This window comes from Osmia lignaria, chromosome 14, assembly GCF_051020975.1.
Source record: "Osmia lignaria lignaria isolate PbOS001 chromosome 14, iyOsmLign1, whole genome shotgun sequence".
Taxonomy (NCBI): Eukaryota; Metazoa; Arthropoda; class Insecta; order Hymenoptera; family Megachilidae; genus Osmia; species Osmia lignaria.
This window is the reverse complement of record NC_135045.1, coordinates 5206220-5233580: the sequence shown is the minus strand read 5'-3', so window position 1 is coordinate 5233580 and position 27361 is coordinate 5206220. Positions and strand designations below refer to the sequence as shown.

The window sequence follows — 27361 nt, the reverse complement described above, 5'->3', positions numbered from 1 at the left end:
CACCCCTCGGGCGGTCGCTATAAGACTGAGAAGGTCGCACCTCGTTCTAGGTCAAACTTCTTATATTGGGAAGTAATTACTGTATATTCTGTTTGTAATTTATCAAAGATCAAACAGTTATTTTATATATAAAGAACTGAGAAGAAAATCGTCCAGTTGCATAAACATCCGCCGTCTGGTAATAAACTCGCTTATAAATATACAAAGTGTGCAAAACGAGAAACATATGTATAAAATCTTTCGAACATAAAACAAGTTTTCTTGTGGTCGTCAGTTTGCCATCAATTTTCTATAAAAATATGCGTTCATATATGTCGGCAGCTCTGTTCACCGTGACAAGTAATTATTTGGAACGTCGAGCCGTCAGAATGATTACCTCGTTAAGGTTTCGTTTCGCAACTTAATATGTCGGTTTGCATGCAAGAATCTGAATCAGAAACGAAGGAATGTGACAGCGTCATAGAGCAGCGGCAAAAAGTAAACGAGACCCGCATGGAATCACGTTATTATACCAAAGTAGCTATGAGTAACTCGTAACGAGAATCGCGTCGATGTCGACGAAGCTCGTCTTCGAAACCCGTAATTACCGGCACCGGTGAAAGCAACGGGGTTCGGTGAACAGCCACTTTTTAAAAAGGTGTTAAAGCGTGCCGCGAGCACGTATGGGTAGGTGTTAATTTAAAACAAACCAAAGGATAGCCGCGATTTGAAGTCTAAGGAGCGCCTATGCTTTTGGCCGGGACACACCTCGATCCTGGTGAACAAGGGCCACGCGTTCAGTGAAGTATCAAAAATGGTAGATCTTACGAGGAATAAAAGATTTGAGAATTATTGTGTGATGGCAAGTAAAAGCCAGCAAGTGATTGCCAGTAAAAAGCAAAATTAAATTTAAATTAAAATTAAATTTTGCTTTTTAAGAAATAAAAATTTTTGAATTGTTGTGTTATAGGAATTACTCTTAACTGGAGTGCAATATTTTTTAAATGAACGAATTAATTAATTTTTAGAAGAGGTTGCCACTATTATAACTTTCACGTCAAGACATCTTCTTTCGACATGATTTTAGAATTTTAATTTCAAGATCTTCATTCTGACATTTATCTTGACTTGAAAATTGTAACTTTGATATTTATATTGATTTCAGAATATTGATTTTGATATTAAATTTCAGAATTTTAACACGAATATTTATATTAACTTTAAAACTTGATTTAAAAAATGTTTGTAATATTTGTTGCTACGGGTTTACCAGCTCCTCGATACGTTCCTGAAACTGCAGATTTGCTACCTAACGTGTAATCAACAAGATTTCGAGCAATTTTTTTTTTTGCAACAACCCCCGGGGCAAGTTTCTGGATCCTCCTTTCCTTTGCACCTTTATTTTTTTCTTCCTGTTGGTGGAACGTTCTTCTACGATTAGTAACTACAAATTAATTGTACCATCTCCCGACCGAACATTAAAATTTATAACCAATTTCGGTCATATATTTGACTTACCATCCTGCTATTAAAAATTCTCTTTTAAAATGTGAAAGCTTCCTTAGTGTTTGAAAAAAGAGCTTTAGTATGAGTTTTATGATACTTTTTATTATTAAATATTTTATCTGGTCACTATTGGTATATTTTGGATGATGTATTAACTTATTGAAAAAATTTTGTTAATTTTATCATCATTTTGATATTAGACACTTGTATAATGATCAATTAAGGAATACTATTAATTATAGAGGCTCCTGTTATTTCTTTTTCAAAAAATGTTTTCTCAAATGTATAAAATCAAAACAAAAAATTTATACAAATTCATTATTCAGTCTAATTTCCCACTGTCCTACTTACGAATCCCTACCAATAGAATATACAATTTTCAATTTCTTTCATCATAAAGAATTTATATTCTGCACAGTGCGCATCTTTTTTGAAACGCCCTGTATATACCATCAAAAGTGGTTCAACTCCGTATCGTTAACGAGACAGCTTTGGAAGTCATTAAGGCTCCATCGTTATCACGATCTGAGGAATATACGTAGGTGTAGAGGTCCGTTTTCGAAATTGAAAACAGCATCGTATCACGGCCACCGATCTTCGGACGTATCTAGTCCACGAAACCCTCTGATCGCCAGTTAGAGGCGCAAAGGATCGTGATCTGCGATCTATCGATCTACGAAATTAGCATTCGAGGCGTGAACCCTTTCCTGAATATCGCGGGGCCACCGACGACTTTCGAAGCAATTTCTCCGTCCCCAGGCGACCCAGACCAGCTTAGCAACAAGCATGCAAAAAGCTTGATGAAATCTTCCTTGATGTATGATCGTTGGTTCATTTTTAACCATACTAGGTAAAGCATCGCTGGATATTGCTTTTTGATGAATTGTTATTACTGTGATAACAAAAGAGGTTTAACTCCAGTTAAAAACTGGACGTTAAAAATTTATTACTGTGACCTGATTAAAATATTTCAAAGTCACTCTGAATTCTCTTTAAATCTTTTTTCAAGTATTTAATAAGAAGACTTTAAACATATTTGTGCACTTTAAAATTTAATTAAATTTAACATAATTTTAGAATTTCTGTGAAAGTCAAGAAATTGCATAATCGTTAGAATATTGTTTAAATCAAAAGTGTAAAATAAAAGGTAGCAGTTAGTTCTAGGCGGTTTTTCACCGCGAGACACGAGGGTAGCGAGTGGCCATATTTTACAAGCGGGGGCGTGAAACGGATAATTTTCAAAGGAGGTAGAAACCGATATCCGATCGTATATCAGAGCGTAGAATGGTCGGTCGCCTTCAAATTATCGGAAACAAGGGCCAAACTAATGGGCCTGGTCGAGCCATCTGGTACCGTACGGCTGGCTGATTCACGCCAATTCGATCACCGTTTTCACACCGCACCGTAGCATGCAACGATACAATAGATAAATGGATTAATAAATTAATTTCTGCTAGATATACAGGAAAACTGGTATAAAATTGTTCTATATCAAATTGCGGTTTACAAAGTATAGAAAATCTGAGATGGTTTGATGACAGAATAGTATTGCAAAATAGTATTAATTTGGTGCCTTTAATATTACGACTTCTTAATAATTATTTTAAATTTGCATATTTTATCGCACTTCTGTGTATTTAAAAATTAGTGCAATAATATAATAACAATAACTATTACTTCAATAATTAGAATTAATATAATCTTTTAAAAATGAATCTTCAATTCAAAAAAACAAAAAAGCACAGAATTAATTTTTACACCTAATACTTAAGAATTTGAAGCTTCACCTTTGAGGAAAATAATTACTAGAGTTAAGTCACGATTAATGAAGTCATTTAAAAATGAAAATACCCATTATCATTTTATACAAAGTTACTTAAAAAGTATGTTAGTATTTCAAATGCATACAACTTTCTCTTTGCAACACCTGGAACTGTAAAAAATATCAAATGTCAGGTAATCTGTTAAAGCTTCTTTTTCAGGCAGTACAAGTATGCCAGAAATGGAAATAACGATGCCTTAACACAAGTCGTTTCCTATGCTTCAATTAGTAGATGTGTGTTTAGAAAGCAATTTTACGTTGATCTAGAGACATAGTGTCTAGAAAGTAACAAATCTTGATCGACAGGAAGTGTTAGAAACGGAGTTACATATGTGTCGCGTAACATAGGGAACATTTGTCGAGGACTCATTAAAAACGAGATTTAACTTAGACTAATGATTTATCGTTTAGTGTAATTTATACGTTTACAAGCGTTTGGAAACAAAATTATATACTTGCGTTTCAAATAATCCTATATTAGTCATGTATGAATAATCTGAACAAGATTATGAAATACTTTTAAATTACTTGAGAATACTGGAAATATTTACTTATTGTGAAATGTGTAATTTACAACTTTTCCTCTTTTTTCGATCATCTAAAAATAATATGATTAATTTGCATAAATATTCCTATTATTTCTTTACTCTTATAACGTTCCGTTTAAGGATTTTTGTTACAAACGTTTCTTCATTTCTTCAAAATGTAAATTTGTTCAAATCGAGGTTCAAAAATAAAATAAAATTAAATATTGAAATAAAATTTTATGCTAATAATGCTCAATTCTGGATACTAATAACAGTATCACATAGTATATGTTAATTAAATTCAATATTTGCTGCGGTAAAGATGAAAGAATAACGAAAGTCTTTTTACTTCTTCTGTAAAGTGAATGGAGTTTCAAGAATCAATGAACGATCACGTTAAATATGTACATGCTTCTCTGTCACAAAAAACAACAAGAATGAGGAATGCTTGATGAGGAGAAACTAGAAACTGGATAAATTAAACGGCAAAAAAATGAGTGAAAATGCTTTCGTTTAAATCCATCACGTGTCATTCCCACGTACCGTAAGATCCGTTGCCTGTAATTAGAGCCATGGTTCACTTAAGGTAAAGAAGTGCATGGCATAGCTGCGTAAACGGGAGATTGTTTCTTCCTACTATCGTTTTCACTTTGGTGACTGAAGGCTTATTAGAAAAGCATAACAACAGGAAGATAGGGGGTTTGAATAAGGTCGAACGTCCATCAAGTAAGAAAACTCGGTTACGGTATGTGATCTTTTATTTACAAAAATGATTTAGAAAGGATGATAGTATTATGAAATATCCATTCTGTGTTCCAATCTATAAAGTCTTATGATTAAAAGAAAAGGGAAACAAAAGACGAAGTTAACTTCATGACATTACAGACATTGTATAATATATTACATTAATCACAATGTGGGGAACCTCACATGTTTTACTTAGGTGACTAAGAATTGACCCAGTATTTTCTTTCCTTGTATTTGATAAAAATAATACAATAAAAAAGACGAAAACAAAGAATTATTCTTTCTACTTTTTATAATAACGCTTCTGAGCATAAATAAAATAAAGGAGTTTAAAATAAAATATTACAGAAACAGTACTTACGTGTATGAAATTTATGATCATAATTAAATCTCAATAATTACATTTTCCTCTAAAGGTCATATACTATGATTACTGTGAGATTCATTAGATTTTTTCATGTTCCTTAGTAACTGAAATGTAGAAAGGTAAGAAGTAAAAAAAAGAATACATATTCTATTTTTTATTATTACGTCTCAATATTCACATACAACAATTTCTTCCTTAACAAAGCAATCTGGATTTGAGAAATTTCTATCACAAGTGCATCTAAATTTATTCATTTTAAGAAGACATATCATTGTTCCCACCATAAAGAATTGCTAACGTACCCCCAGGGTGTATTTTCGCAAACAGTACCAGCGATCGCATCTTTAACCGGTACCGTTAATATTCTGAAGTTTATATCGGTGTAATTCAAATTTGACAGTAAGAAAACTGGCATTCTGTCCGATATGATCCACAAGACTCCACGGCTCACCTAAAAATAAAAGTTGTCTTATTTTTTACACGTAACTAAAAAAAATAGTCCTTTACCTTAACATCAGCGGGGAATATCATAGCGTCATCATGTTTGGCCACAAGTGCCTGATTTTCAGGTGCGTATGGTAGAAGAGAATTCCAACAGCCCACAGCGTTCTGGTCGATTAAATTGAAAAATTGAAGTCCATTCTCGTCCATGACGGAAGAAGTGCAATGACCGAGTGCTCCTCGTTCAGGAAGTACCTACATGTATAACAATGAAACAGCAGAAATGTTTGAAAAGAAAATATTTGCTTTATTTCGATTCTGGTCCTTGAAGGTATCGACAAGTTTCTTACCTGAAACTCGTGATAACTGTCCTGGGACAAATCTTCGTCCCTGAGAATCCTGGTAGACACAGCGAATTCCCTCCTACTGCTAAGAGGATGGAAGAACAGTGTCCTAAATCCGTCAGCGGCGATCGGAGATAAGCTCATCCCGAAAATTCCTTCTTCGCCCCATTGGAAATTCAAACCGCCGATGTTGTAATCGCCAGCCAGAGGATCTGGCATGAAATAGCTATGCGTAATTCGCCAGGATTTATTCTGTTCCCAGGAATAAACGATCAAACCGTATCCAAGCTCGTCGGACATGTAGGCATACGCGTCGTTACAGCCACCTTTTCCCAAATCAATGGCTATGTTTGCGATAAAAGTGTTCTGTAAAGAAAATTTGCTGTTTAACATTTTTATAGATGTTCTTCATTAAAGAAGAGCGTAAAATTTCTTCAGAAAGATTGTAAGATTGCAGTATTGCATTCTATAGTTACCATATTGATATCCTCAGCTCTCAGCCTGTATTGCCTCATAATTTTATCAGTCGTTAGATCAAATACATTCAATGTATAGGGACATGCTTGTATGGTTGTGTTCCCAATGCCTATGGTACCAGTATCCAATACCCAAAGTCTGTCGCAAACGTCTACGTGCATTCTGCAACAATGGCACCACAATCACCTATTGACTAACCATCAAGATCATAACTCCTGTTTAATCAACCTCTGTTCAGATTATACAACTCTACTGTATAGACGGTTTCATAACATGTAAGACATACTCTAGTAATAGATTAGCGACACAAATCACAGACATTGTGCCATTTTGGTATTTCTCGAACTAACGAGGAAAGCCTGCCAATTAGATCATTCTTATCTTAACGTAACTTTCTGAGATTGTAGAAGGCGTTAAGTTACACAAGCAATGCATCTATTTTTTTAAATTATAAAATTGGGTGAAATCATCCCTTAAAGTTGACGTGTCTCTGTTAATTAAATATAATAAAATTTTAATATCTTTTACGATGGCGTTGCTTTTTCTTATTTCGAATTACAGCTGTCAAGAATTTATTGATCACCTTGGATATGTTTACAAAATTTGTCCAAAACTGGTAAAATTTTATTAAAAAATTGTTATGTAGTACACGTTAGGTTTAATATTATCAAAAAATCAGAATTCTCACACGTCTAATGTTTTTCCTAACTATTACATAAAGAAAACCGAGAGAATATTCCCACAAACCTGATACTTCAATTAGGAGATTTAATAACTATTTCATTAATACCAAGTAAAAGTTTCACTTAACCAGAACTTCGTATTACCTAGAATAAGAGATAAGGTATAGATTGGAATCTGTTCGATTCCATAAGATTTTATCACCGCAACCGGTACTTTCTCTTTATTCGCACAATTGCACAAACGTAACTATTGAAGATAGTATTTACAAAAGAATAGAAATTAAGTTTTAAGGATCAAGCACCTATATGATGCGATTTTCAGGCATAGGGTACTTCATTATTTGAAAAAATATTAAAAAATTTATTATAACAAATTTTTGAAGCTATTCAGTGTTTAGATATCATTATTATTTACATCCAATTGAATTTTAAAGTAACTTTTTAACGTGTTTGTGATAGAGACACCTCAGGAGATCTGGTTAAATTATACTGAAAATATAATAAAGGTTTTGCAAATCATTTTAAATTCAATTCTACGTACCTATAAGCAGTAGTAATTGCGCTTCCACATGCACCAGCTTTATTTTGTGCCCAATTCGGATAAGGGGTAAGTCTAGGTGAACCACCTCGATTTGTATCCAGTGATATGTAGTTCAATGTTGCAGGTATACCTGTTCCAATATATTCAAAGTATAAAATATTTGCATACAAAAATTTTTTTTCAAACAAAGGTGATATTTTCAATCAAGGGTACGCATGATTAATATTAAAAAATTGTTCAAATATATTTGAGGGTACGGATAAAGAAAGCATTGCATCTTTTAAAAAATTTTATGAAAATTAGACCTTTCTTTTCAAAAATTTATAAAAATTATAAGTTGCATTTATCTAAATAGATTATTCACATGTATTGGCTAAGGTGATTTCGGTATCAGAACGTTTCACTTTTTTGTTTCTAAATGAAATCCATTTCATGTAATGTATATTACAGTAAAAATAATATAAAAATCAACTGGATGGTGTAACGATTGATAAATCGCGTGACTAACAATAAGTCCTCGATCAATCTACCCGCAGCATTCATCACTTGTAGATTTTATCGGAGTATCTTTAACACACCTGGTAGCACTACAAAACTTTTTCGAGACACTAACAAGGTAAATAGGCTTATTCAGAGATTGCCGAATCGGAAATACTAGATTGTAATCACATAAAAATCGTTTGACATGTCAGTATCGCGTGACAAAACTAAAGTGCAGACAGCTGGTGTGCCAACATTTTGAAACTGTACCAAATGTCAGCACTGTAATTTGGAAAAATTTTTACGAACTTTTTGCTTACTGCATTTTACATCTGAAAGTGTAAAAACTATTAATAGTAATTTAATGCAGTCATTGTAGATAACAAATTATTTAGAATAATTTAAAATAATTTTTGCCAAATTTGGTATGCTACGAAGGACACAAATTTTATCAAATTTAATTTTAATCAAATTATCCTGGCATCTTCTGAACAGGTAAATCAATCAATGCAACACTGAAAGAAATTCCAAGGTGTACTATTCGTTGTTTGCTTGAAAAAGAAAAATAAAGGGCTCGAAGTTCACGACTTCTCGAGTTCAATGCAATGCCGAATTCTAAAACAATCAGTTCCACACTCCGTTTCTCATTCAAGATCTCAGGAAAGGGTTCATTGAACAGTCGAAATCTATTCTGTCAGTCTGGAAACCTGTGACAGGAGCGTTCCTTTCCTGTTCCTTCCTCTCTTAATATTTCATATCCTCTGTCTGGCGTTTCGAGCGAACCTGACGTTCGAAGAATGAACAGAGCGAAACAAAGCTGTGTACGGATAAAAACTCGATGTAAAAACAATGCCCACCACGGTGGGCTTTGACGCGTCTGGAGAACTTCCAGGAGACCGACGAGAAGCAAAGGTCGACGGACAAATGTAAATGAGAAACGGCAAGAACGAGACCGGAAGGGTTGAAGGGAAACGTCAATGGTCAGGAACCAAAGAGATCATTGAAGTCTGATGAAGAAAAACAAAATGTTCGTTAACCCCATTCTGATTTAATCGAAATCCTGTCGTATTAATTAATTTTTGTGATACTGCAAGATGAGGTGAAATCCATATTAGGGTCCATATTGAGGATCATCCATATTATTAGCACTTCTTTGAATCATTTATTTAAAAATATTTATATTAAAAAATGATTCATATGTTATCAAGATTACAGCCGGATATAAAATGAAATGAAATTAATGAATTACAAAAACAATGTTCTTCATGGTCTAGGAAATTCTTAGATATACGATTATCAACTTTTTATGAGCAGAGAGGTTCATACGAGACGAAAATAAAAATGAATTTTCTAATTAAAAGTAGTTACTAGTGTACTGCGCTCGAGTAAAGTTATTAGAGAATAAAAATTATTAGAGAAATTGAGGTTAATTAAGTGCTACGTGCCAACGAATCTATGTAAATTGATTGTGAATGCAAATGTTCCAGTCAACGAACCTACACAAATTAATTGTGTAAAAGTGAAAATGCTGAAGAAACAAAGCATTCTCTTCCTTTATTTTTAAAATTGATAGAATAGTGATTGCATATTAACGGTAGCTCGTAGAACATTCTATAAAATGTAGAATGTACTATTATTGCTTCGTAACGGACTAGCTATTCAATAAGTCTACCGTGGATTCCTAAAACTACAAAATCCGTATGTCTAAGGGGGTAGATTTATGTAGTAAGGACCTGCGTTCGTCTCGTAAAGCCTAGATCTAAGAATTAAGGAAAAAATGAAGAATTAAGAAAATTAAGATTTGTTGATAAGAAGAGAGAATCAAAGTAAATAAAACGAAGAAAATCGAGATGAGTATGAAACAAGCTTGAGAGTGTAGCGAATGGCACGCGGTTTCAAGCGCACAGTTAATAAGAGGGTGAAACAGGAGCAAGAAACGAAAGAAGCAGCGTGTAAGAGGAGGAAGGTAACAAAAACCGGGCGAGTATCGACAAGAAGAAGGGTTAAGGACCCGAAATATGAAAGATCGTGCACACTGTGCCCGCTGCATTGTCAAGTTTTTCATTTTTCGCAGGATGCCCTGGCGCGCGCCAACGCGTATAATAAACGTAAAGTACCGAGGGCAAAACAGTGGGAAACAAAAGGGCGCAGGAGTGAATAAGCCCATTCACCCCTGGTTCCCTTGTGGGCCACGGTGTTGGGTAAAAAGATTTTTAGTTGAAGCGGAGGCGGACACAGAAATGCTCCATTGAATTCGCTCACGCGGTTTTCGGCACTTTTTGTCACCAGCCGGAAGTCGACCAGACGAGATTCGAGGCCCGCACCGGCCGCGGTAATCTTCCGTTTATTGTGCTTGTCGCTGCTTCCGGTTCCTGACTCGAGATACTTGAGATTTTTTTAGATAGACCGCAGACTTTTGTAACTATTTGTTTAAGCGACGTTTGCGTCGGGCAACTTTTAGTAATTTGGCAATCAGTTAAGGAAAGGTAACAAAATTAATATATTAATTAATAATATACTTAATAATAAAAATAATAAAAATATAATACTTTTGACATATAATACTTCTGTAGTAAAGTATTGATAAGAAAAAAATACTAAAGAAAATTATTAGCTTCCTGAAACATGGAAAAATTTTACAAGTAAGCTGAATAATATTTTTGACTTACCATTACGCCATCTTGGAACAGAAACAAACAGCTTATTTCTCCATATTTCAATACCAACGGGTAGCGCGTTCTCCGGAATAAATTCTCCCTTCATCATCGCCATTCTTCTGCTTCCCTCATCCGGGTAAGCGAAGTCCAACGCTCGCCAGGAAAACCTTTCTAACAGTGGAGCTTGACCAAATTGCGACGCCCATCTTTGGAGGCCATTAACACCTTCACTTGCCAAATACAGCAAACTGACTAACAGCAATTCGCAATACATTTCCACAATACTTCCTCCAACGACAACCCGGTTGATTGCTGAAGTTTTTCTACATTCGGAGCAAGAAAATTATCAACCAAGTTTCAACATGTTACCACGTAATTGGAAGTTTCACTTCCATTTGGGTTTATTTGAAAAATGTTAACCGATGCGTGAGTGTCAAGAAATAATTAGTTTTAAAAATGTTTCTTCAAATGAATGGTACATTTGAAGCTTTCTAGTGTGAATTGAAATATAAAAAGTACCTGTGCAGGGTTCTAATAGCCAATTTTTAAATTTCATTAAAATAATGTTTCAATCCAATTTCTTAGCAAAAATAAGAAAGTCAACGCCATAATCAAAACCCATAAACAACATCAATAAGAATCTAACACAGGAGCAGGAAGTTTGTAGAATAAACTTCTTCCATATATAGTACTGCTCTGATATACCTGTAAAACGATTTGCATAATGGTGTTGCGGAAATTGCCTTTGCACTCACAAATCCTGTCTAAATAACGCGTGTCTACATGCATAAACATGTTCTACTGGATTCCATTTCGCTGGACGTTCATATGAAGAGAAATGGAAAACGGCACGTGCCTAGTTTCCCTCTCAGCTATCGGAACAAATTATTTTCCAAGTTAAGTATGTATGTCGAACGGAATCGAAAGTCATGATTCTTTAAGTTTTAGGACCTTTTTATGCATGAATAAGCAAGTTAGAAAGTTTAAATGCTCATATCTATCTCACAGCGGTAAGGTATGATTATAAAACGATTATTAATGTATCCTTTAAATTAAAAATGAAAAACTACACTCGTTGTAAATATCTTTTATATCTTGTGTGGTAGAACAGTAGGTTTGAAGAAGGTAAAATTATGGAAGCTAAGAATTTGATCTTCGCCCTCGTAGCCCAATCATGATCATCACCCAATTTTTTACAACTGAAACGTTGATAATGGCATGAAATTCAATTAAACCTTTCGGTTTTTTAAGTTGAAAATATCAATCTGTAATACGTCAATCGGATTGAGATCTGGGAATTAAAAATGTTATGATCGAATTCCTACATGTCACTCACTTAAGGTGGCTGTCAGCTTGTGGAATCTAGTTATTTGACATTTAAAAATGTTAACAGAATTTCTGGGCAAATAGTAGTCCATTATGGAATTAATATTACGAATAAACCTTGCAGTGTTTAAATAATACAACAGTGTTAAAATGATTTGAAGATTATTGTTGCAAAATGAAGTTACATTAACCCTTTGGACACCGATTTATTTGAAAAAAATATTGCATATGAAATGAATTTAATTTTCTATACCCAAAGGGCTAATAATAAGTACATTATACTATACTCAACATCCTTTTGAATTTTCTTATTTTCTAAATTACGAAGTAATCTTAAATACCGCGATAATTAATTCATATAGTGTTCATTTTATGAGATAAAATTAAATTAGAATGAGTAAAATCAGATTAAACGTAAAAATATTGTTAAAAATATCAGAGTACAATGGGTTAATTGTTTTCAGATTCCTCTAATCTGAACCATATATCAAATCAGATAGCTTAAGAACTTTTTTTACCGACAAATTATGTTACTGAACCTAAGCTTGTGTAAGGTGGTTTCATACTTTTGATTGGTAGAGTGCGATTGTTATGGTTCATAGCGCGATATAATTGAACGATCTATTATTCACTTCCTATTGTTTGTTGGTAATTAATCCTGGGAAGAATACTTGTTTTCCCTTCGCTAAGAGAAATGACTAATCATTGAGTTTGATCGATAATATTCTCGGTTATCGGGACTGTGTTCTCCCTTATTAACGCGTTTCATGGTATTTACCTTAGGCACAATTTTTAATTGAATGAGAAAAGATTCTGATTGATTTAATTTTGAAGGGAATTTGATAAAAAGTGAAACTGTAATGAATATAATCTAATCATAATATTCATTACTAAATATTATAGCAAAGTGTTTGAGGTTGCTTTAAATTTCATATAATAAATACTTGCATTTTCTTATTTATTATACAAAAAATTATCCACGTTAAGCACATTAAATTATTGTTTTTAAGACTATTAAATTTTTCAAGATCTTTAACTTTCAACAGCCCTTTATTTAATTTGATATATATTAAGATAGAAAATATTTTTTATGCAACAAAATTATAATTCCAAACTTTTGAAGAAATTTCACGCGTATCCAACTTATCCACAGAAAGTAGTTGATGTAAACAACCCCCAAAACTTAAGATATCCCCTTTAGAAAAAAAAATATCTTAGCACACCACCACTGTTTCGTGAAGTTTTCATTTCCTAAATTATCTCCACAGAAAATATTATAATCAAGTGTCCATTCATTGAAGACACTACTCGAAATCACCTGTTATTCGATGAATTGAAAAAATTTTCGAAGAACCACTATCTTCCATATGAGGGGACGTACCTCTTTCAGGAAGGAAACGAAAAATCTTCAGAAAGATGAGGATGTCGGTAGCCGTTCCAGGACCAACGGAAGCACTATTCGTAGAAAGTCTGTGGCGAACAGTGCAAGTAAACTGTTGGTTCCTGCTAATGGGTTCTGGTATATATGTACTCAGTGCGTGTGACACGTGCTTGGTAAGATGCCCGCACCACACTACCAGTGCACGCGATTCAATGTGTACTTACCTGTAACGAGTATACGCCCACTCGAGGGAATTAAATCAAGTTAGGTCCAACTGGAGCAAAAGTCGCTTCTCTAAAAACATGAAATGAAATCAGTGTTCCTTATTAACTCTCTGCAAAAAAAAAAAACGAAAATTTAAGCTAGATTTTATCCTCCGCATTATTTCTTTTTAATATTTCCAAATAATGTTAAGTCACGTTAATATTATATTAATTTCTTCCATCAATTTAACATACACGCATACATCAGAATAAAATTAGTTTTGGTGATAATTCTTGCATTTCGTATTCTTTTAGGTAATTTAGTTGATTTAAAAATTTGAAATTCTTAATTTATGAAACTTTCAATTTTAATAAACGTATCTAAATTAATTACCATCTGTGACATAAATTCTGAGCTGAATCTTTGCTGATTTTATGTCTAAAAAACAGCACCCTCGAAAACATGGAGATCGTTGCGAAGCTTCAGATTTTCCTAAAAATATTAAGAAGTTCAAAATTTAGAATGCATTCATAATGTTTTGCAGCACTGTATAGGATTAGTTATCAACTGTGAAAGTACGATTACTTTTGCACTTCCCTGTACATAAATCTAGAAAGATTGTGGTATGACCTAGAGAAAGGTAGTTTCATAGGAATGAAATAATGAATAGGACCTTGATTATTTGAACTGTCACTGTTACAAATGGTTAACTTTTAATAGGGCTATTTATTTGAACCGGATATCGATTAGATATACAGTCATTGGGGTACTCAAAAAATTCCCTGATAAGCAAAAGTTAAATAAAATCAAAAATAAAATAAATAATCGAGTATTTCAATTCGGAAATCATCAAGATTTTCATCATTAGTATTCTCTACTAATGGTGCATTTTTTTAACATTTATTACTCTCTAGATTGACCGTGGACTTAAAAGCCACCGTAATCATTTGAATAAATGGGAAAATGTATGGATAAATTCATGGAAAAATTCGATGAGATTGTGGAATAAATTTGCTTGCACAATTACTTTCTCTTTTTCTTTCTATTTCAAAAACAACCACCAAAGTTCGTGTTAAAGCTTTCACTTTCCCTTTCAATTGTATAAGATTATACAATTACTGAATATTAATTATTATAATTATTATACGTAACAAAGTATTAACATTGATAAAATAATAATAGAAGATGAATAATTTTTATACTGCACAAAAACGTCCAGGTAATATTAATCTGTATGTGTCAGAGTAGGAAACTAATAATTATACAAAATAAATGAAAACATAATTTTTGACCTAACACTTTCATCACATTTCAAAGATATGATTATCAGTTTCTGATTCTTTAAGGTGTTCAAAATAATTTGGAAATTAAACTTTTCATCTTTAATCAGTTTTCAAGGAAAATGTCGTGTAGCAATTACAATTAATAGCCAGCTGATGTACGTAACAGTGTTCTTACATGTTTACAATCTCTTTGTAACTTCTCCGTCACTTCTAGGGGATGTAATTACGAGATCCAGATTCGCCATGACACATGAAATTATACTGCGTGAAACTTTTTCATTCGTTGTTCCGATTTGGAAAAGGAACAGGAGGTAAAAGATAGAAACAGGATTACAATCGTAAAAGTACTCTTACATATACACGTATTTTTCTCAACTTTCCCATCAGTTCTAGGATATTTAATTGTAAGTTCCGGATTCCTAAATACTGCTGTGAATTATTGCTTTTTTCCCGTTTAAATTCAAAAGAAATGGAAAAGGTCGTAACAACGGAGCTGTGAGTACGATTGCAATCTTATTTTTTCGCGTGTCTACATAGTTTTCCTATTATATGTTTAATTTATTGCACGCATAATGATACTGTAGAAGAATATTCCATTTTCCAAGCACTTGGATAAAAGTAACCAAGTGTGTTATGGAGCTGATTAGGAGCTTCTTAATTAGCGTCACGCAACCCCTGTAAAACATGATTTTAAGATAAAAATGATTCATTTTGTTTTCACCTGTTTTCTAAAATAGATAAAGTAAAATAAAATTTAGTAAAAAGAGAAGAAATGAACATGTTTTATAAAAAATTATGGGGATTATGATTAAAGCTCGTTCTAAATGTGAATATATAATTTTTGTAAACGATATTTAATTAAATTTTATTTATTAATCACCAATAATTATATAAAGATTATTTTCAAACGATATTCTCCACACTTTACTAATTATTTTCCTTTGTAAAAAATAATTAGGAAAAGAAATATTTGAAAACATCAATAATATAATTTTTTAAATGATAATTATCAATCAATTTACTGTTCATAATATTTATTAATTAATATAAACAATGTGATGATTGTGATGATTAATTTTATATCTTTAATATTTAATTAAAAAGTAATTAGTAACTCTAATTACTGTATTTCAGTTAAAAATTTTCGATATAATTGCCTTAACCATTGTTACACGAGAACAATTTCAATAATTATTTCCAATAGCTTTTGCTCAAAATATTCTTGGTTAAATGAAGAAATGAGCAATTTATACCCATCCATTTACACTTTCGGCGTTATTGGATCAGTCTTGTTGAAAAAGTGTTAACTTTAACGAGACGACGACAAAAATAATAAATCCTCGAAACAGACCTCGTTATCTTCTCGCGTCGAGTGACGTATGAAATTGTATTTAACTCTTTCCCCCCTCGTCCCTCTTCCGTAGCCATGTTTCATTAATCGTAGTAGAAGCCCTTCACAAAGGGTGTAATCAATGTTTCTTGAAATGAGTAATTGCCAGAGGCAGTGGTCGCGCATGAAAAAGCCAGTAATTTCGCTTTAATTGCGAGCAGAACAGCATGCGAAACGCTGTATCGATTGATGACATGTTGTTGCACATGTTCCATGTAGCTTTTGGGTTCAAAGATTTTTATTAAAAATTTATATCTCAACGCTATCCATTTTGGAAAAATAAACAATTTCAAGATTTTATAAATAATTACCTATTTACCATCTACAGAAATTCAATATATTATTTCAAGGTGACAATATTGCGCGGAGAATTAATAAACTATGTAAATTTAATCCGAATGTTTGGTACGTGAACATTTATCATTTATTTTAATTGATAGTTGTAAATTTATATAAATAAGATACGATATGAAAACTATCATTATTTCTCTATCACCACCTTCCCTAAGCTATTATAATTAATGTTGAAATTCATTTCTACAACTCAAACAGAATAATGTGATAATTCTATTCGTTTAGGCTATTTGTTTTGTATCAAACACCTTGAACGTTCTAAAACTATTTTTATTAATATATGATACCTAAATTCTCCTAGACCTTCTACTAGTACTTTCAACTATTAGATTTCTTTATCATATACGTTCACTTTCTGCTAAAATATTGCTTAATATCAACATGACTCAAATATTTTATTCCTTTTACACGTTTTGCATTCATAGCCACTCGCTGCAAGTATTAGTCAACAGTTTACGACAAATGCTTAAAATGCACTTAGATAAATCACATAAAGGAGATTATTTGACAACTTAATTCACATTTTGTTGCTGCGCTGGTACCTGAAATATTTTATTTCATCTCTGCTTCGAAAAAATCACATACATTGTCATTGCATATTTTAAATTTAATAATTGAAATTTAACACTCGTGGTACATTGCAGCAACACAAACTACTCTAATAATATAATGCAGTAAACTGAAAGTATAAATTGATAAATTCAGTAACTGAATTCTTAATACTTATTACAATATCCAACTTTATTGCACGTTCCTTTTTTGTGTGCTGGTTAACGCCTTAATTAGAAAAATTGAGTGTCTACGTAATCCACAATGAATCAACGATAGTATTTCTTCATGTAGAATGAACTTTATTTGAGTAATGTTACCAGTTCTGAAGTAACTTATCTCTAAAAAAAATTCTCATGTATATTATTCCAAAAATATTTTGATATAAAACTGCGACATGACGAAATGATTTATCCTAAAAATCAATATTTGTAAACATTGCAAACAGCTTGGTAGCTAACTTTCTAATTGTTGCTAATATTAGTTAAAACCTTAATCATTCATATCTTATTCCATATCTCACTTTCGTGGACTATAACTTGGTTGCATGTTTGCAGTAAACTTTGTATGGAAATTTACTACATCACGGTGAAATTGTGCATACTACATGTGGCAATTTTATCCGTTGCAATCGTTTGCTTTTTTTTATTATGGACTAATTAAAAATCACTTCCACTGTTAATTTATTTATTTCACTCGTCAGAGTGATGTTTCAACTAATTGTTACATATAAATAATTCATTAAATAGACACTTCAAACAATTGTAGAGACTTACAAGTAAACCTACCCAAGTGTTACACTCCGATTTTAATGGGCTTTGAATATTTTGTAGTCTAGGTCAAAATAAGAAACACGTATTTTTTTATACGTGCCCATACGGCGATTAAAGGGGTGAAACACCATCTTAAAAAAAATCGGTTTTTATATTTCTGAGCTAATACCGCCGAAATGGTACAAAATATTTAAAAAAGTTTCAAACAAAAGATTTATGATATTTAATGTACTTTATAACTGTGTACTCCGATTTTTTTAAATTAAGGGAGGGGGTAAGAATTAAAAAAAAAATGATATTTTCAAAAAATCGGAGTACACTGTTATAAAGTACATTAAATATCATAAATCTTTTGTTTGAAACTTTTTTAAATATTTTGTACCATTTCGGCGGTATTAGCTCAGAAATATAAAAACCGATTTTTTTTAAGATGGTGTTTCACCCCTTTAATCGCCGTATGGGGACGTATAAAAAAATACGTGTTTCTTATTTTGACCTAGACTAAAAAATATTCAAAGCCCATGAAAATCGGAGTGTAACACTTGGGTAGGTTTACTTGTTAGCTTTACTTAACTGCATGTGTGAATTATTAGGGCTGACAACAGACGATCCCGAGACGAAACGCCTTTCTCTCTCTTACAATATATAAATTAATTCTATGCCTTTTACTTTTTTCAATTAAAGAATTGTTTTTAAAAAGTCACGCTAACTTCTACTGTTGTTATATTCTCACGCCACTTTTCAAATACACAGAAATGCGAGGAAACACCAGAATTTCTGGTATTACGACTTCTTAATTATTATTTTAAATTTCAATATTTCCTCGCGCTTCAGTGCATTTGAAAAGTGGCATGAGAATATGGTAATAATCGTGATTGTTGTCACACGATAACTTCTATTATTACCATATTATTATTGCCACTTTTCAAATACACAGAAGCGCAGGAAAAAGTTGAAATTTAATATTATATAATTATTTAATAATTTAATACTAGGATTATCGAATTAATTTGTACACCTAATAGAAGTCAACCCTATTGCGATTTCTATAAATCTAAAATCGCTGACGAAGTATAGTCAGGTCCCTGACAATCGTCCAATAAAGGTCGCTAACGAAATTGCCGTAATAAGTTTTCCGTGAACCAGCTGCGACAAATTGCAGAGCGAAGGTGATCGCGGCTCGAAACGTTCCCTGCAATTTGTAACGAAATCTCGAAATCCACGAAAACACGAATGCCGGTACGTGTCGCTCATTAATTTCGTTTTGGCTCGGCATCTCTCTGCTTTCGCAGAGCAAATATAAATCTCCGGATTTCGAGATTGAAATTTTTCCCCGCGCAGATTCGCGTCCAGAAGTTTCGAGCAAATTACGATCATTAGTCTTCGACCTCCTCTGATTGTAATGAAATAATTGCCAAGGCGACCGTGGTTCGTATACGCGGGCACAGCTGTCCGATTTTCGCCGATTCGCAAGCAGTTATGGTGCATAATGTGGCGGAGAAAAAAATAACGATCCAACGAAAGTTCTTCGTTCACGGGTTCGATTGTGAAAGAATGAAAATTAATGCCGCCCGAATACGATTGGCCTCATTTTCATTCAATCAGGCTACCGGCTCCTCTCGTTGTAATATCGTTTGCAACGTGTGAAATTTCCATTTCAATAGTAATGAACGAGAAATTACATAATCGACAGAATCAATCGACAGAACATGTGAATAATAGCGAACGATTAATAATGTTTGACTTTTTCATCGTACCGATTTGTATGCAGACAAAGAAAGACTTCTGTTGAAAACTGTAATTAGTTGGATCGTGATTTTGGTATTCTGTTTATACAGAAAGAAGCTATGGTATTTCTTGGTGGAAAGAAATAATGGGAGAAAAATTAAAAAGATAAGAAACATTAATTAATTAACACGTTAAATATCGTAGAGATTGCTGACAACCTTTGGACGGCGGACCATGCAGAGAGCCACAATTTTAATTAAATTTTATATTTCAGATTATTCTCATTTTTAAATTTTACACTGTTGTTTTCAAATTATTTTCTCGATATATGAAATCCTCTCGTTTGAAAATTATACATCTAACTTTAGATTCGTATCTTTGAATATCTTGATCCAGGTTCAGCTGCTCAAGGATTAATATAATCCAATTACTGAAAATTCGAAATAATATTAATATTATATTAATTCTATAAAATATAGCGAAAAATATATCACAGCAATCTTACTTATTTCCTTATATTTGAGAAAAGCATATTGTTCATTTAGTGGATAAGTTTACAAAATGCTCTCAATTGCTTAGAACAAAACGAAGCTTGCCCATTACCTCATAACATCAATCATAATTAGCAGAACATTTTTGTTCAACACGACTGAAACCATTGTGATTTTGCAAGGTAATACCATATTATTTATATAAAAAAGAAAAATTACAGGCTAGAAAGTCGTCACTTTTCCTTCGTTTGCGTGTTACATTGAAATAAAAAATTCTCTTATGTAACCAGAGTGGAGTGTATAATATTCAAAATCTTTAAGGATCGCGTGCTGGAGTTAAAGAAAAGTAAGCTAGACGGTTTCAAATGCCAATACTCGTGCTACCCGTCACGCCATGACGATGATGCCCAAACAAGGTGCTATCAATTTTATATGAGGTAAATCAAACAAACATTTCTATGCAGTCTGATATCCACACATTGCATTAAGTAAAGTAAAGACCACTTAAAAAGCACTTTCAGCTTTTAATGCCATTAAATTGCACGCAAACATGCAATGAGGAAATTCCTTCATTATCCTTTATTTCCTCAAATAGGAAATAAATTGCTAAAAGACTTAATTTGCCTTCTCCAGCTGTTATTTTTGAAAGTGATGAAGTATAATTTTAGAAAAAAAAAAAAAAAAAAATGAATTAAGTAAATGAATGTCTTATTTGGTTGAATATCAAATTGTTGATTTCTGAAATAAGATTTGGCATGGTTTGATTACAAACCCGAAAAGCCATAACTTATTATACCTGGCGATGGATCGAAACACTGCGTCGAATGCAAGATTTGCTATATGAGAGAATTCAGGATAAAAATCGTGAAGTGCCGAATCCCAGTTCGCCTTTGAGTCGAAACCGAGGGTGTTTGTCGGAACACGAAATGAAACGCGTGCACCTGCCCGTTCCCGTGCTTCTCCTCTCTTTCTCTTCTCTTCTATATACAGTAACGTATCATTCGTGGAGCCTAAAAATAAACAATAATAGTATAATCGATGAGACGAAAAACGTGTTTTCATTTCAAATGTAATTTCAAAATATACAGAATCGAGCAAAGTAAGCTTTTCTAGAGAAAATCGATGCATAGGAAAAGCAGGAGTTCTCAAAATATTAATTTTAACGATATTAATATTAAAAGTAATTTATAAGAAAAGTAATATAATTTATAATTATTAAATATTATAAAATTTTTATATATAACTAGAAGGTACGAATAATAAAGTAAACAGTAATTCAAATTTTTCCCGCATAAACGGTTATACGCAAGTGGTGAGGGCCTATTATACAGGGCGTTAAAAAATTACCTGATAGATTACGGAAAATCGAAGCGAAAAACTTCTGTAGCATTTTTCGATGGGATCAGTAGTTTAACCACATTTCGTTGTTGAAAATTGAAAAATTGACCACATAAAATACATTCAGCATAAAATACAATTGCTGCGTATACTTCTACGCATAAATACAGAGTGATTCTCTCGTTGCGTAAACCAAAGGCGTGAAAATACGACGCCTCTTTCACCCTGAAGAAGAGTAGCCCAAAATATTGGCGTGCTCTTGGGCTCGTGGCGAACAGTAGAAAACTTGACGCCGAGAGGCGGCACAAACCAAGGCCCCTTTTTCCTTCCCTTTCTGTTCTATGGGGCCCCGTGAACTTCCCCCTCCATCCGTACATGCGCGTGCCAGAAAGCATATATGTATGACTTGCTACGAAAAACGCGTGTCATCCTGGTCTTAGTCCTTAAATATTTACTTAATTCTAGGTAGACTGTCAAAAAATGCGAAAAAAGAAAATGGACCTTTCGAAGGTGTCATATTAGAGAGATCCACATTAGGGTATCAATACTTTTGAATAAAGTTGGACACACTGCGAATTTAGATTAAACGCATCACAGATTTGATTTCTTCGGTCAATTAATCGGAATTAGGTTTCCCTGGAGCCCATAAATGTCCCACGCTTCAGGCACACACACATTCCCAAACTCTCCGAATTTAATGTCGGCTCATTTTCGCCGTGGACCATTCCCATTTTTTTTCATTTTGGTGTTTGATAATAATCCTGCACGATCCCTCTGTTCGCGTAAAATCTCCTTTTTTCTTCACAAGGTCGTTGTCCATATTCATTCCTGTCCTTCTTTGGTCCTCGTTCTCTTCACAGCTATTCCTTCATCTTTCTTTACATTCTCCTTTTTCCTGCACCCTTTCCGTTCCTTTTTCGCGTCTTCTTCCTCATTTGCTTTCTTTCTCTCTCCATCGTTCGCGGTACATCAGCTTCTTTCTCCTCCGTCTTCCTTTCCCTTTTCCTTCTATTTACACTTTCCTTTTTCTGCTGTCTCCCCTTCTTTTCTTGTATACCTTTATTCTACCTGGCAGAGGAGGTAAAACAGCGCTCGTTAACCCGTGCACCTGTGTCGAGTACGAATTTTTCATACCCTGCCTCGGTTTGCTGGCCGATTGCATCGAAAAGAAAGGGTAAAGTAAAAGAAATTGCTCACGTGCCTCTTGTCATCGATGACATTCCGAATTCATTTAATCGTTACATTGATTTTCCCTTGGATATCATAAACGATAAAACTACCTCATTTTTTAGCAGAAATTCCGTTTGAGAATTTGAGTGCCAAAAGTAAATATGTATGTACCCATCCCAAGGTTTTTATTTTCAAAAATAATAAATAAATCATGCATTATAGACTTTCCACCGCCTTAAAATATTCACTAATAAACAATACTATATTGTAAATTGATTAATTCATTATTTCCTTCAAAACAGTATTAAAAATATAAATGAAGTGTTTATTTAATCATCCTCATCAAATTTTAAGCTCCACATTAAAATGCCATAAGTACCATTTTATGGTACTTTTCTTATCAAACGATATTTCGAAACCGGTTATTATTTGCCGTAAGGTATTTATTATGATAAAAATATTAATCCCTCGAGCTGGTAGGTAATTATGCATTCACAGAATGTCGTCTAGATTAAATTTATAGTGGCGTTTACTTAGATTGAAAATTATAATCTACCAAATTTTGATAAATAATTCTGTGGGAAAGAAATGTGAACCTCGTGAATTTCGTAAGATACGAAGCTCGTGAATGCAGACCTTTCGTTCCACCATGTTCCTCGAATGAGAGCAAGTTCTATTTAAGTTCAATTCACGTATTATTCGGTGGTAACAAGAGAAAAGGTATCCGAACACAGAGATTTAGCCCGATGAGATACAGTTTGTCCAATTAAGTTGCGATAAGATCGTCGCGGTGCTGGGTGGCGAGTTTTAAAACGACTTCATTAGACTACCCATAAAAATCATTGGACCGTTGTGAAACGGAAAGAGGACCTGATGCCCGTGGACAGGTTAAAGGGACAGGTGCCGGTGAACGTCGTGCATTATTTTTAAAGGCAGCAGGTACCTCGACCCGGGAAACATCTCGATTTCCATATAAAAGGAAACGGTGAGGCTTTATTAGATGTGACATACCAATCTTCGAAATTCCGATACAAGTAACGAACTTGTAACACGGAATTCTTCCGCACGTGTCCATCACCTGGCTTCGAACACTCCGTTTACACGTTTCCATGTAGCGTAACAGAAAAAGGTTTATTCAAATTGCTGATAGAAAAATGAATTTTTTAATAAACGGAGGGAGGTTAATGACCGGTGCCATTTTTCCTGAAACTTTGCAAGTGGACAGGGGATTTGAAAATATTAGACACATATTTTTTTTGTTTACAGAAATTTAATTTGAGGGGTGAAAAGTGTGCAATTCTTCTTTAGATAACTTTACAAGCCACAAGATTGAAAGTGGAGTTCGACAAAGCCAATAAGGCGATATCCACTTACAGACTTGTCAGATTGAACACAACTCTCGAGTTCTAGATAGATGATGAAGTTCGTACGACATTCTTTGTCCAATGATTGTTCAAAGGGTATTATGGTAACTTAAATAGTGGACCTTGTTTAAAATAATGACAATGTACTTTCTACTCTATAGAAGGATTGTGAAACAAGCTTAAGACAAATAAGTAAGAAAAATTAAATGCATTTAAAAACATTTTTACCTATAGAATAGTACCATTTTATCTGAAAAATTATTAGAAGAATTATTATAAAAATTTCAGACCTAGCATTCTTGATTACCATTTATTTGGGACTTTTTTAATAATTGCACAATTTTTCTAATTTTCTAATTAAAACAGCGGTGGGATTACATCAAAACTATTTATTCCATAATTCTAATGACATTTGAAAGCGGATAAGAAAAGGTACCAGTTTTATCTACAATATTACACTAATCAATGTTTGGTGATTGATGTTTATTGATGTAAAGTATAATAAAAAGCACTTCAACAGGTTTTCTGTTCATAACATCGGTAGAGCGTTTCCCAATTACCAAGAGACTTTCAGTTTCTCTTCGAACGCTGAAACTTTCCAACAGAATCGTATTTCATTACTATTGGCCGTTGTCTACGTTTCATTTCCCGAAAGACGTTTTTCTTCTGCGAAACGGTAACACCATGAGAATAGAAAATGCAAACGGCTAAGGGAATACAGGCCAATAGAGACGTTTCAGCAAGGAATAATGATACGGGCTGGTTGGACACGCGCCCATGAAGCTTCCGCGGTGCCGTTTATATCCAACCGGTCTCTGGCAACCGGCGCGCAACCTTTTTCTTCCTTTATTCCACTGAAATGAGATCAAACGGTCGGCCATCGGCGAAATTCGCAGCCGCCTCGGCGAAATTCTGCTTCGACGGTCTGGCCTAATAAGACCTCGTTAAACAACCAATGATCCAGCAACCATAAATTCTGAAAAACGAAAAAAAAAAAAAAATAAAGTTACAATACAGAAAGTAGAGATAACGATCGTTTCCCATTTGTAGAGAATGTTAAGCTCGAAAGAATTTATCGTTTCCCTTATGTTAGATTCATAAATGTGCCAGTTTTCAGTTCCAGTAACTCAACGAGTTAGCTCAGTAGTTGTGACCTGTAAATAAACGAATATTATAAATAATAATGAATAGAACTATTATTTGGGATCTTATTTTTAATTTTATTTTTATTTCTCTTCGTTGTTATTCAGCTCTGATTCTTTCTTATTCCTGGTATTAAAACCACAAAACTTAAAAATTTGGCACACATGAATACTTGGAATATTGTTGAACTTTTTTAAAACTTTGATTTCATTTTAATAGTCTCGACGACCTTTGAATGTTGTTGACTCTTGAAAACGAAGGTTCTTGATTCTAAACTGACATTATTTCCTGTTTGATTTGATCGCATTTGACAGATCAAGGAACTTGTTATAGGTAATAAATTGTTTGATCGATAAGTACAACTTTCACAGAAGTTAGTGTGAGTTCACTATTCAACACAGAATGCACGTGTAGTAGTAAACGTGTTATTCGTGTTACATAGTGGGTCAAAAAAATTGTTACACACCCCGTCATTACATGTTTACATTCTACGAACTTTAAGAGAACTGTGAAACAAGCATCGTTTCTATTACTTTACGTAGAGTGCTGACCATTAAATTTACCATTAGAATAAGAATAAGTACTTTAAAATTAATTTAAAATAAAGTACGCTACGTACTATGAATATTATAAAAAACAATTTGAAATAAACAATAATCAAACGCAGCTAAAAATTTAATTATTACACTACATGGTGCAATTATAATGTGTCTGACTAAACATAGTTCGTTCTACTGTGGCAGTGAACGTATTAAGGTACCTCAATCCTCACAGTTTATATATTACGTATATTTTGAATAATTTACTTTACTTCCTCATATGTACCACGTACTTTACATATTTTTCATATTTTTGTATTTTATGAATTTGTAAACACCCGCAGTCTTCCGATCAGTAATATCAAGTATAAGCATACTACACCGTGAAATCTTGTTTACTGCTGCACCTATGATCGATTGCCTGCCGTTACTGAGAAACTTCACTTTTGATATTTACATTTACATAAGTAGAATCATGCTCTAGTTGACATATCGAAACAGGTTTTGGCGGTAACCAAAAGTAAGGCGTAGTTAAAGTTCTAATCCATATCACGCCCCCGAAAGTAGGAGTTAAAATATTCAGTCATAAACTGCGAAATTATCGTTGTTGATTTATTAATGGTAATAACAGCATATTTCACATTAGCAATAATGGTGGAGCAATGAGAAACAGAATAAAAAATTGTAATTTGAAGCACGATGAAATGAGATTCGATGAAAGGAAGGCGAAGACACGAGCAGAAAGGAATCAAGAAGATAATTAAGAGAAAGTGTCGATTATGAAAAGACCATAATGTACTGATGAGATATAAGCAGTCAGCAATGGGGTATTTTATGAATCGTGTAAACGAACACGTATTCGTTGACGTTTATCACGTTAATCAAATAAATCATTGAAACATACTTAAAATGTCCAACGATCATTCCACTTTACGTATGTTTTATGTACATTGTTTAAATCAGCAATGGTGTGGGAGAAAATTGAAGGTACCAGGTACCCTAATCAATTTTAACAAAAATTAAAGACAACTCAATATTCAAATATTAATAAAATTTTATTTGCAACAAGAAATTTTTGTTTCTATTCCTCCAAATTAGAAATGAACAAAAATTATTTTTGTTATATACCTAATTGCACAGTACTAAAAATTTACTGAAATGAATAAAACACTGAAGACCACCAGTTAATATTGCCTGTCACATTCCACCACACTGTTGAATTAAAATAACGGACGATTAGGTATGCCTTAATCAACCTGAAAGGAAATAAATTGAAAACGTTTTGGTTTAATATGCTTTCATATTGCGTAACCAATTAGCTGATTAATTATCCAAACGATTTGAAACAAGAAGGAAGTAGGATGACTTGGTCGTATATGCCAGAATTAAGGAGATGAGGAATGAGTATCGAAAAAGTGGAATATAAAGGCAGAAAAAGTGGACGAAGCAATGTGATTTAATTAAAAGGAAACTGCAAAGAATAAGTAAAATGGTAACGAGCGTAACAAGCAATTAATACTCAAGTACTAATATGGAAACTCGTAGTATCATTGGGTTCTACTTCCTTCCTTGTCTGCCATTTTATATTATGAGATATGAAATTTTGCAAAATTCATTCAAGTGATGGAATATTTCTACCTTTACAAATCACTATAACTAAAAAAAACCTAAACTGCACAAAATTATATATTACTGTTCAATTGTTGAACTATGCTCAAAGCAAATGGACAATAGTTATTTTTGAGACTAAGCATGAC

General features: G+C 33.2%; 1 protein-coding gene and 1 long non-coding RNA gene across 4 annotated transcripts in view; one reads left to right on the top strand and one right to left on the bottom strand.

The window, feature by feature from the left end:
• LOC117607278 (uncharacterized) overlaps positions 1-27361 on the top strand; it is a 65521-nt gene that overhangs the window by 15975 nt on the left and 22185 nt on the right. The gene's annotated exons all lie outside the window — the stretch shown is intronic.
• Positions 5096-13384, bottom strand: Y-y (yellow-y). 2 transcript variants are annotated; one of them, XM_034330805.2, is made up of 7 exons: positions 13279-13384; positions 10584-10894; positions 7435-7564; positions 6210-6372; positions 5740-6099; positions 5456-5644; positions 5096-5399 (listed from the first exon to the last, which is right to left on the bottom strand). In XM_034330805.2, exons 2-7 carry the CDS (start codon positions 10843-10845, stop codon positions 5217-5219), a joined length of 1287 nt encoding a protein of 428 aa, XP_034186696.1. In that variant the 5' UTR covers positions 10846-10894; positions 13279-13384; the 3' UTR covers positions 5096-5216. The 2 variants fall into 2 exon arrangements, with proteins under 2 accessions (XP_034186696.1, XP_076548105.1); XM_076691990.1 differs by lacking the exon at positions 13279-13384 and having other exon boundaries at positions 10584-10942.